Source organism: Megalops cyprinoides, chromosome 1 (genome assembly GCF_013368585.1).
Source record: "Megalops cyprinoides isolate fMegCyp1 chromosome 1, fMegCyp1.pri, whole genome shotgun sequence".
NCBI classification, from domain to species: domain Eukaryota; kingdom Metazoa; phylum Chordata; class Actinopteri; order Elopiformes; family Megalopidae; genus Megalops; species Megalops cyprinoides.
The window spans coordinates 18506573-18518756 of NC_050583.1; the positions used below are offsets into that span (position 1 = coordinate 18506573).

General features: G+C 48.8%; 1 protein-coding gene across 13 annotated transcripts in view; it reads left to right on the forward strand.

The window, feature by feature from the left end:
• bptf (bromodomain PHD finger transcription factor) overlaps positions 1-12184 on the forward strand; it is a 48086-nt gene that overhangs the window by 33530 nt on the left and 2372 nt on the right. For 5 of the 13 annotated variants that reach the window (XM_036539805.1, XM_036539748.1, XM_036539814.1 and 2 more), the window contains 13 exons: positions 981-1135; positions 1600-1729; positions 2786-3042; positions 3479-3511; positions 3709-3973; positions 4405-5057; positions 5294-5376; positions 6160-6385; positions 7046-7317; positions 7418-7591; positions 9031-9223; positions 9619-9703; positions 10767-10953. In XM_036539805.1, the coding sequence (XP_036395698.1) occupies positions 981-1135; positions 1600-1729; positions 2786-3042; positions 3479-3511; positions 3709-3973; positions 4405-5057; positions 5294-5376; positions 6160-6385; positions 7046-7317; positions 7418-7591; positions 9031-9223; positions 9619-9703; positions 10767-10953 (2713 nt within the window). Of the gene's footprint in view, positions 1-980; positions 1136-1599; positions 1730-2785; positions 3043-3478; positions 3512-3708; positions 3974-4404; positions 5058-5293; positions 5377-6159; positions 6386-7045; positions 7318-7417; positions 7592-9030; positions 9224-9618; positions 9704-10766; positions 10954-11544; positions 12073-12184 lie in introns of those variants that run through there. The other 8 variants (XM_036539832.1, XM_036539763.1, XM_036539840.1 and 5 more) reach the window with 5 other exon arrangements.

Genomic DNA, 12184 nt, shown 5'->3' on the forward strand with positions numbered 1-12184 from the left:
TGTGTGCTCACTTATTTCCGACAGTTTGTCGTTCCCCCCCTTTACCCTTAATAGAAAAAGAAAGAAAAGGGTGAAGGTTAGCCAAATTCCATAAACCGTAATAGGCAGCGGAGAAACGTTCACATTCAAGCGGGGTCGGCTAAATTACTCCGCAAACAAACACAGCTCCTGTCTAGTGACAGCCGTGTTTCGTTAGAAAGAGGGTATTAACAGACAGTATATTTTTCCAGCGTGACTGTTTTAACGGTTGTTTGTTTTGGAAATGGTTAAGGAAGTGAGCATGAAAACAAGTTTATCCTGGGGTCTGGCTGCTCAGACAGGTATCCTGCTATGTGAGCGTGGCTCCTTGCAAACTCTACAAACAGCCCTCCGAGTGGTGGCCGTTTGAAGCCCCGCCAGGCCTCGCAGCTCCGGAGAGCAGTATAGCTAATCCCCCCTGTCTGAAGACTAACTTTTTGATGTATATCTTTACCTGATCAGTTGTGGTGTGAAGTCAGACCACAGGAAAGGGGGGGAAAAGGGGGGGATAATTTTAGACTTAGGAAATATGTTTTAATTTATGTCCACGTGACCGCTTTTGAAGTAAGGCCAAAAAAAATTTGAATGTGAAATACTTGCTTTGTCTAGAGGAAAAAAAAAGTGAATGGTATGAATTAGCTAAATCTATACATAATTTATGAGGATTCTGACGTGATAGAAACAAACCACCGTGGTGGTGATTCCGGTGACTTTTCAGCCTGGCTCTTTGAAGATGTTGTTTACCAGCTCTGCAAACATTTACTGTGGCTGAGATTAAAGGCCTCATAGACTTGAAAGCTTTTAAACCACAAATAATGCATTGAAAATAAAACTGATAAATGAAGTCTACACAATCGATAGTACATGTGAGCAGATTAGACTTCATTTATATAAAACAAATATGTCTGCAGTGCCCTCTGTTGTCCTTCGATTGTGAATAACACAAATGTGGTTCTCTGCAGGTGTAATGCAGGTCCAACAGAAAGTTCTGGGTATCATTCCATCCAGCACAGCAGGCAACCAGCAAACCTTCACTTCATTCCAGCCACGGACCACCACCATCAACATCCGGCCCAACACCCCAGCCTCCGTCACGGGCTCGCCCCCTCCGCAGCAGGTACCCATCCCCCACACACGTTCCCCCCGGAAGATTCCGAAATCGCCCAAAAAAAAAAAAAAAAAACCCACGGTTCACTCGTAATCTTTAGAGGTGGATGGGTTACTGGTCCCGTTATTGTGGAAGCAAATGTCTCCTGGTTATTTGATCTACAGTACCAGTCAAAAGTTCCCTGATTGCATGTTTCTCATTATCTTAAAGGCATTTTCATCCAAAGATAAATGCTTTTGGCAACTTTGAGGAATCTAAAATATAAGAGTTTTGATTTGTTTAACACTTTTTTGGTCACTGCATAATTCCATTTGTGTCATTTCATAGTTCTGATGTCTCTACTGTTTTTCTAAAACATGGAAAATAGTAAAAGTAAAGAAAAACCCTTCTATGAGTAGGTGTGTCCACACTTTTGACTGGTCCCGTATGAGTTGTAGTGTTCCTTTCTGACTGTGTTTGTCTGTGGTGCTCAGGTGATCACAGCGGGAGCTCAGATCCGCTCAGGAATGACGGTGATCCGCACCCCCCTGCAGCAAACCGGCCCCCTGGGCAAGACCATCCTGCGTACCCCACTGATGGTGCAACAAGGTATTCTCCCAGCCAGTAGGTCCAGCTCCCTTTCTCTCTCGGCATGCGGCTGCATGACCCCCAGTGTCCCGTCGCATGCGCACTGCGGGGGGATTCCTGACTGTGATAACGCTGTGTGGTGCGGTGTGTTCCATACGTATGCGTTTCTGACATAAGTACAAGATCTCCGAGTCTGTTGTGAAGCATCTTTTGTTCCAGATCGGGAAAACAAGACATTTGCACTCAAATCGAAGTATGAATAGTTTTGTTTTAGTCTGAGAACCATTTCAGTTTTCGTTAACAAAAATAATTAAATATCAATGCAACGTAGAAACGCTCATTTGATTTGGTATCCTGTGTGATGGTAAGTTCGAAAAATTTGGAAAACCAGGCAATTTGCATCCTCTCCTAAAGATGGCTTTGTCTCTAAAAATCCCGCAATCCCTTGTTTGTGGTGAACGCAGATGTGGGACATGTTCAGATCTGATCTGCCAGACAGGGCCATTTCCTAGCATTCAGCCATAACTTAGTTCACAGATGGCTTGGGAAACATTTTTGTACATTAATTGTATTCAGGAATCATCACAAATGTTTTCCCAGAACATGTTTTTGCTAAGGGTGTGGCTGGGTGTGCTATTGACGGTCAGCGCGATAATGCTCGCTGTGTAGAGACAGGGTCCATTGTGTTCCATTGCATTTGGCAGAAATGAGCCCTTTTTTCCCATCTGGGTGTTTCCAGAGCAAATTCTCTAAATTCTTTTAACGCTGCTGTTTTTTGTGTGAAATCGTTGCATTAACTACGTTATTTTTTTTACAAATCTAATACCATGCTCTGGCGATATTTTCTGCTTTCTTCCAAGAGACTTTGACATTAACAGAAGACAGATTTGAAGATGGAAGACGCACTTTGTTAGAATGATAACCGAACAGAAAAACAGGATATGCTGATATTGTATATGTGTCTTTTTGTTCCCAAATCACAGAATTGTTCACTGCTCCTCAGTTAACTCTGTGACCTCCATCAGCGATCCGACGCTGATCACAGCACTGTGTGTGTGTGTGTGTGTGCGTCTGTGTGTGTGTCTCCCACAGGCCAGACGCAGCAGGTGGTGACGCAGATCATCCGGGGCCAGCCCGTGTCCACTGCCATCTCCAGTGCCAGCTCCGTGCAGACGAGCGCCGGGCAGAGGGTGCTGAGTACTGCCGCGCCCTCTCCCCATGCCGCCGCCGCGCCCCCCGGCCAGCCGCCCGCCCCGCAGACCCCCCAGACCCCGCAGGGGCCCCGGCCGCAGCAGGGCCAGGTCAAACTCACCCTGGCCCAGCTCACCCAGCTCACCCAGGGAGCGCAGGTGAGCCCCGCATTGCCCCCCCCCCCCCCCCCGCTCCCCCCTCCCCTCCCCGGGAGCCCCGTGCCCTCCCCTTGTCTGTCAGCCCTCACACACTGCAGGACATGTACATTAGCCTGTGTGTGTGTGTGTGAGTGTGCACCTCTAGTGTATGTTTTGCAGTAGTGTGCTTAATGTTGCTTTTTTCATTTATTCATGCAAAGAAATGCTTCTGCCTTTTGTCTCTTGGTTGCTAAAGTACCTGTGGGTTCATTGGTAGGTATTCTGCAATATTTTGCCATATTTGTTCAGTTTTGTTTTTTTTGGTTTTTTTTTGCATTTTCTTTTCTTTTCTTTTCTTTGTTTTGCTTGTTTTGTGTGTGTGTGACGTCCTGAATTGCCATCGATTCAAACCCCGCCTCTGAATTGTTTTTCTTTGATACTTTATCCTTTGTCTCAGAAGCAGCATGGCGCAGCTATGGAGAGACAGCAGGTCAGCATAAAAACCCACACGGGGCTCAGGTGGGCTGGCAGGCCCATCCACGCCCCGCCTTTTCTTATTTCTCTCTGTGCTGTGCTCCACCTCTTGCTGAGACACTGTCCCTGTCTTGTCTTGTTTCCGTCTCTGTGCGTCTTGTGTGTGTCCGTATGTCTGTGTGTTGTCTGTGTGTCTGCGTTCATGTGTAACAGGGAGGCAACCAGGGCCTGACAGTGGTGATCCAGGGGCAGGGTCAGACCACGGGCCAGTTGCAGGTCATCCCCCAGGGCGTGACGGTCATCCCCGGCCCCGGCCAGCAGCTCATGCAGGCCGCCATGCCCAACGGCCAGCTCCAGCGCTTCCTCTTCACCCCCATGCCTCCGCCCGTCTCGTCGGGGAACACCTCGGTCGCCGCGGTCACCGCGGTCCCTGCGGTCACGGCGGTCACGGCCACTACCACCACGCCTTCGGTACCAGGTAATGTCCCAGCAGCGCTCTCACCGCCAGCACACTCCTAACCGGAACACAGGTTTCAGGATGAGTCTGTTTTGTGTAACACTGCATGCATCAGCGCTGTAACAGTTTTTGTTACCACCCTAGATGTCGTCGTCAACCATAGCCTGTGCCTTTTAGTCAGAAAGAGACGCACGGATTATTCCATTGACGGGCTTCATGGCGGCAGTGTAGCAAAGTGCTAAGGAGCAGGGCTTGTAACTGCAAGGTTGCCGGTTCAGTTCCCCACTGGGGCACTGCTGCCATACCCAAGATACTTAATCCAGAATTGCCTCAGTAAATATCCAACTGTGTAAATGGGTAATGTAAAAAAATTTGTAACCTGCGTTGCTCTGGATAAGAGCGTCTGCTAAATGCCAATAATGTAATGTAAGGTATCGCCCTCGGTTCCTCAGCAGGGCCGGCCGAACCCAGGGCCTTGCAGCCGCAGCTCCCCATGCCAGCTCAGCCTCAGGTCCAGTCTCCCGCCGCGTCTCAAGCGCAGGCCCCCGTGCAGCCGGCCCAGCAGGCGGCCGCCCCCGTGCAGGCGGGCGCCCCGGCCCCCGGCACCCCGCCCGTCACCCCGCAGGCCCAGCTGCCCCCGCAAACTCAGGCCCAGATGCCCATCCAGTCGCCCACGCCCATGCAGGTGAAGGCCCTCCCGGCCGTGCAGGCGGTGAGCCAGGCCTCCGTCAAGCAGGCGCCGGCCCCGACGCGGCCGCAGCTGCAGCTGGGCCCGCCGCAGCTGATCACCGTGCCGCAGCTGCAGCAGCAGGTGCAGGTGCTCTCCCAGCTGCAGTCGCACGTGGCGGCGCAGATCCAGGCGCAGCAAGGGGGCGTGCCCCAGCAGATCAAGCTGCAGCTGCCCATCCAGATCCAGCAGGGCGGCCAGGTGCAGGCGCACCAGATCCAGAACGTGGTGACCATCCAGACGGCCAGCGTGCAGGAGCAGCTGCAGAGGATCCAGCAGCTGCGGGAGCAGCAGCAGCAGAAGAAGAGGCAGGCGCTGGAGGCCAAGCGCGAGCAGGCCCTGCAGACCTCCACCCAGAGCGACATCATCCAGAAACAGGTGGGGCCCTCCCAGCCTGTCAGGCTAGGAGAGGTGACATGAAGGCAAAAAAACTGCATTGTGACATCACTGTTCACCTCCTGTTGCTAGGTTGCTTGTTGGAGTTGCATTGCCGAATCCCTTGCTGTTAGATGCTCTGGGCAGAAGGCATAGTGTCTGGATTTTTTTTTTTTTTTATTTTGAGTTTTATGTAAAATTCCGTGGTGGTAACTGACTTGCAGTCGTATGTGCCGCAGGTGGTGATGAAGCAGAACGCCGTGATCGAACACCTGAAGCAGAAGAAGACCCTGTCACCCGCCGAGCGCGAGGAGAACCAGAGGTACGGGCTGGGTGGAGCCGCTTCTCCCGCTACGGGGCCTGCTGTTGACCCACTGTCTGAGTTCTCTGTTTGTGTACACTGAAGGTGTCATCCTTTCCTTCAGCGTGAATCATAAGTTATATTTAGCCCACTTCCACTCCCCCCCCCGGCAGCTCTTGGGAAGGGTTACACAGAGCCCCAGAGGTGCTTTGTGGTGGGCCGGTACAGCAGACCTGCTGTGTGGAGAGCCGGTGAACTGTGAAGTCACCCCGTGCCTCTCTCTGTGTTCCTCTGCGGTCACCGGCTTTGTTGTGTTGAGTCTGGGAACCAGCGCTGACCCCGACCCCACAGCTGGTGAAGCTCTGTGTGTATCTGACTCCAAACCCTTTCCCACATGCAGGGGAGCTGCATATCCGGCACCATCCTGCACCGGCCCCCCACTGTCCCACTCCGAATTACACAAGCCCTAGTCCTTAAAAAAGACAAAACGCTATATACAGTAGCCTGTTTCTGTCCTGTTAAGGGCTTGAGCATTTGGCTTAGATAGAAGGATTTAAGCTTACATGCGTATTCTGCAGGGTGGGGTACCCGAGAGTAATAAGCGGTTTTGCCAGATTTGGGTGAAATCTCTCGTTCCTGTAGTCACAGAATGCGTGTGCAGCATGGGCTATTACTGTTCCTTTTTCTCCTCGTACGTTGTAATTTTACACGGGTCATTACGTAAGCGGTCTGGCATGATTGTGTAACATTGTGTTTGGCCATGTCCTCCCTGCCCCCCCATCCCCCCCCCCACCACCACCACAGAATGATCGTCTGCAACCAGGTGATGAAGTTCATCCTGGACAAGATCGACAAGGGCGAGAAGCAGGCGGCCAAAAAGAGGAAGAGGGAGGAGTCGGTGGAGCAGAAGCGCAGCAAGCAGAACGCCACCAAGCTGTCCGCCCTGCTCTTCAAACACAAAGAGCAGCTGAAGGCAGAGATCCTCAAAAAGAGGGCCCTGCTGGACAAGGAGCTGCAGCTGGAGGTCCAGGTGAGGCCCGCCTGCGTGACCCCCCGCTGTCATCCAGCACAAATTACAGTCACACTGCAGCCCCTTCAGTGATATTTTTAATATACACACTTAATGGTATTGTAGAGATGTCTGTGTTTGGGCAATATATTTATTCTTAAGGACACAGAGGCAAGGGGGTAGCGGTTTTATTTCTTGTGGCTGTTCAGCCGTGTGACAAAGACTCAATGCTTGGTGGGCAGTTTAAAGCATTGCAGAGGCCTCCAGGCCCCTCAGAGAATGCATCAGGCTGAATTAATCTGACCTCTGTGCCCCACTGGGATTGGTTTGGATAGCAGGTGAGATAGTGATTCCCAGTGTAAGCCAGTGGAACACAGGGCTCCAGAGTAATGGGGTGTGATAGACTGTGCGATTGGCTGTTAAACCTCGATCTGACAGCGTGTGATTGGCTGTTTAGCTTTGCTCCATTACTCTGTCTCAGAGAGATGGGGTCTGAAACCATGTGATTGGCTGTTAAAACTCGACCTGACAGTCTCTGTTTGGCTGTTTAACTCGAGCATGTTACTCTGCCCCAAAGAGATGGGGTGTGAAACCGTGTGATTGGCTTTTAAAGCTCGATCTGACAGCGTGTGATTGGCTGCTGAACCTTGCCGTGCTGCTGTGTCCCCCCTCGCGCCTCAGGAGGAGCTGAAGAAGGACCTCAGCAAGCTGAGGAAGGAGAAGGAGAAGGCGCAGGCGGCGGCGTCCCAGGCAGCTGCAACCGCGGCCCAGGCGGTCGCCCTCACCTCTGCCGTCACCTCGCCCTCTTCCACCCACAAACGCAAACGCGAGGACGACAAGGACCACACCCCTACCAAGCCCAAGAAGAAGAAGATGATCTCCACTACCTCAAAGGATGCCAAGAAGGACACCAAGCTGTACTGCATCTGCAAAACGCCCTACGATGAGTCAAAGTAAGACGTGACACTGCGCCTGTGAAAGTTAGCGTGCAGCCCAGTGACAGTCTGGGGGCAGGATTGAGGGTGCGTATTAAATCTGCCTGTATTTTCAAAGGTTCTACATTGGCTGCGACCTTTGCACCAACTGGTACCATGGCGAGTGTGTGGGCATCACAGAGAAGGAGGCTAAGAAGATGGACGACTACATCTGCAATGAGTGTAAACGGGCACAGGAGGGCAGCACTGAGGAGCTCTACTGCATCTGCCGGACGCCCTATGATGAAGCGCAGTAAGGGAGCAATGGGGGGGGGGGGGGGGGCTACAGCTGATAAAGATGTTAAGCTGAGAAATAAAAGCTGAAGGTTAAACAGACACATGGAGGCGGACTTCAGGAGGCTGGAGGCTCGTTTAGTAGTTTGTAGAGCTATGAGGAAGCAGTATGCACATTATTGCTTATCTATAGATTAAATTCTCTTGAAGCTGAAAACGGCAAGGATGTGGGAGCAGATGGTAGTACTTTCAGTTTGGCTTGTGTCGAGTACCGGTTATCTCTGGAAAGCTGTGAAACTCTTTCTCGTAAACCTTAGCACTCTAACAGATTTTAAGATTGTTAACGATTAAGTATAGCGAATGAATGTGTTGCCAGAGGTCAAGCACTTTGTGGCCTCCAGCATATTCCTGCCCAGACTCTGTTACTAAACTCAAACATACTTTTTCTGTGAGTGGAAGACACTCACCATACTTTTACTCTGCTCTACTCAAATTATTGAACTGAAAAAGTGGAAACGCTGATAATTAGGGCTGTCAACGTTAACGCGCTAATACTCGTTCGTGATTAATCTGGAAACTTTAACGCGTTAATGTTTTAACACAAATTAATCATATTATCAAGTTTGACCGCAGCTTCCTTCCGTAATTCCAGCGCGGATATTTACCTGGCTGAATTACTGAAAAGTGTGGCAAATGCAGATGTGCTGAACAGCAAATTTCGTTTTAACCCTTTCGCGCATACAGTCACACCGGTGTGATTAGCCGTTTAGCGCATATGCTAAAACTGGTGCGATTAGTTAGGGAAATTCTATCTAATTTTAGTTTTGAGGAAACAGCGATTTAACTCTAAAAATAAAGCAAATGCTAACTGAAATCTTTAAGAAACTTAATAACGCAAATGAAAACATAACGAACCATATAAGGTAGCACGCGCGCTACATACCATAACAAATAAGTTACATGCGAAAGGGTTAAAACGAAATTTGCCGCTCAGCACATCTGCGTTTGCCACGCCTTTCAGTAATTCAGCCAGGTAAATATCCGCGCTGGAATTACGGAAGGAAGTTGCGGTCACACTTGATAATATGATTAATTTGCGTTAAAACATTAGCGCGTTAACGTTGACAGCCCTACTGATAATCAAAATTATCCAGTTAATATATTTATTTCTTGGTCTTAGATCTGACAGCAGAAGCCAGAGTCAAAGGTTAGACGCATGTACAGCTGCTGTCAGGACAAGAAAAAATGTAGTCATCTGATCCATAGTCATCCTGCATTACATAGAAAGGCTTGTTATATGGCATGGGGCAGTGGATCCATCAAGCGTTGCTGGTGTAACACTGATATTGGCATACATTCTTTCTTAGTATGTGACTTTACTTGACAAAGGGAGTCTTGGAGTCGCCTCCTTAGCCGCGTCACAGCGAGGTGTAACGCCACGGCTTGCCCCTCCTCCAGGTTCTACATCGGCTGCGACCGCTGCCAGAACTGGTACCACGGCCGCTGCGTAGGTATCCTGCAGAGCGAGGCCACCCACATCGACGAGTACGTGTGCCCGCAGTGCCAGTCGACGGAGGACGCCATGACCGTCCTGACGCCGCTCACGGACAAGGACTACGAGGGGTTAAGAAGAATCCTGCGTTCCTTACAGGTATGCGCACGTGCCCAGCCCCCCGGTTTCCACAGCAACCGGCCAGACAAAGGCTGTACTGTTCCTCGCATCTCCTTTATCTGATCTTCCACCATCTCGGGGGCTGTTCTTGGATCGCTGCCTGGGAGATCTGTGTGTGTGTGTCTGTGTGTGTGTGTCTGTGTGTGTGTGTGTGTCTGTGTGTGTGTGTGTGTCTGTGTGTGTGTGTGTCTGTGTGTGTGTGTGTGTGTGTCTGTGTGTTCATGTTCTCATCGTCTTTCCATTTACACATTGCAGAAATGTAGCAAGGACTCATCTGTGTTGAACCAGCTGCTTCTAATACTGTTATGTGTGTGTTTTTTTTTGTTCACTGGATGTCCCTCAAGCTCTTGTATTTTAATGTCTTGTTTTGTCAGGCTCACAAAATGGCATGGCCGTTCCTAGAACCAGTGGATCCCAACGATGCCCCAGATTACTATGGCGTTATTAAGGAGCCGATGGGTAAGTGCGACTTCAGCTCCGTGTGTTGCCGCTGCTTTAATCCCTCGGCTGGCTCGTTTTCTGTTATTTTAGTGGGCTTTTGCCACACACACACACACACACACACACATTCGCTGTTTGAGTATGGAAGAAAACGGAGTGGATGCGTTGCAGTGACTCCTTAAACTGAATAGCAATTACCAGGGATTCCAAGTAGTTTTGCCCTGCATCGGCACAAGAAGAGGCATTAGAGGACTTACCTCCAGCTCAGATCAAACTGCCCACGTGAATGGCAACTTGCGTCAACAGGCTTCTTTGAACTTCCGCACAAACAAACCGTTAATGACCTGTGGAAAGGCAGGAGACTGTTTGCCCCTCTACTGGACTGGAAACATCAGGCAGCCGTCGTGTTTAGGGACAAAAAGCACCAATATTGAGATGGAAATCTAATGACCGTATATGAATGCTTCCTTATGTATCTGGTCCACCAAAAGACACTCAATCAGATTGGACCAATGCATTATGAACCATGTGGTTTCATATGGTTTGTCCTTTCTGTGCTGTCCTCAAATATGAGAGCTCTGTAAAGACAGTTTTCTGTGTAGCTTGTGAGTGATGAAACAGGTTGAGTTTGGTACTAGCATGTCCATTATTTTTGTTTGCTATATGAGTACCATCTACTGTACGCTAGTTACTGACTAACTGCATACTGGTAATGGTCCGAAGTACTGTTGGTAAGCATGCCTGCCTTTAATCTCTCTGTGCCATTGGAAAGTAACTGCTGTGAGAAAAATGCTCCCTGATTTAGATCGAGAGGTCTTCAAAAGGCTCTGTGGAAAAAGAGCAGTGAGTTATTTTATAAAGCACTTTTAAAAGCAGTATTGTAATCTTGCATGAAAGTCTATTTGAGGAATAACAAAAGCTTTCTTTCACTCTCTTATTACCCGTTTCAAGGTAAAGCTGATGTCAGAGAAGGTGCTACAGAACTAAAGTAAACGCTATAGAATTTAAATTCAGAATGTTTTTAGAAATTATAAATGTGCTTTGGTTGCTGACATTACGTTTTCCATTCTCCCCCTTTCAGACCTAGCTACAATGGAAGACAGGGCTCAGAAACGGTTTTACAACAAGCTAACCGAGTTTGTGGCAGACATGACCAAAATCTTCGACAACTGCCGCTACTACAACCCCAGCGACTCGCCCTTCTATCAGTGTGCGGAGGTTCTCGAATCATTCTTTGTACAGAAGCTCAAAGCTTTCAAAGCAAGCAGGTGAGGCCGCCGAGCTCCCTCTCGCTAGCCAGATCCGTTCCTCACTCTCTCCTCCTCTGACCTGCTGGTCCTCCCGCTTCATCACTCCTGCTCCTCCACCCCAGCGCCGTTTGCCTTGTTGTTTTTGCTCGTGTGAACTTTGCTTGCATCTGTCCCGAGGCGCACAGCCCCGTTTGGGGAAGATGGAAGGAAGTTAAGCATTTGCCCGATTTGTAGAACCTTCACTGCATTTCCATTGTTCTTTTTTTTTTTTTGCCTTTGGAGCTTCGGCCTCAGCTTCATGCACAAACACCTGTGTCCGTGTGTCTGTGTGCAGAAGTGCCCTGGTGGTTCAGACCTGCCTGTGGTCTGCAAATGGAAGTGTGTCACACAGCCAGCACCACCAGGGCGGTTCTTGCAGTGCTTGCATGCTTTTGATAAGCCCAATGACTGTCTTAGATCAGACTTCAGCACACTCCTGGTGTAGGCCTCAGTAGCTTGTCTCGTATTCAGAATTGTCACGGTTTTGTGCAGCTCATCTCGTCCTGTGTGTGTTCATTTGCTCCCCCGCATGCATTTATTTATGCCATCCATTCTCTCTCTTTCTTGCAGATTGTGATGTCATAAGTCTGACGTAATAGCTGGAATCTGAACTGGATGCTGGGGTCAATCTCTAATATTTAATCATGAAAGCGCTGTTTCATAAACAGCCTAAATTCTGTATGATTTATATGAAGCGAAACAAAAAAAACCTGTAATCAAACCATGCTATATAATTCATTTTGTAATAAAGTTTTATAACCCTAACTCCAAAAAAATGTCTCCAATGACAATCACAATATTGCAGCCATGTTGATAGATAAGTTACATGAAGTGAGGAAAGGATATGAGATATGCATATTAGCAGTTTAAAAGCCACCTGTACATTGCAGATCAGTTTGCCACAGAATGGGGATGGAAACCCGCAGGTAACCCAGGGGAAACAAACCATATCTTAATTGAACCAGTCAGGGTTCTACCCACACAGATTGGTTTACTACAAGCAAAAGTTTAAATGTGGCAAATGCATTGTTTGTTTTCCTTGTTGCCACTACCCTCTGTTTAATTTCTTACATTTCCATAGGCCCACATCTGACTGGTTTATCTTGCATTTCATTTAATTTGGCATGTGTTATTCTGGAAAGCACCAAAGCAATTTTGGTATCTTATCACTGCGTAGCTTTAATTATAGTGTTGTCCTTATCTGGACATT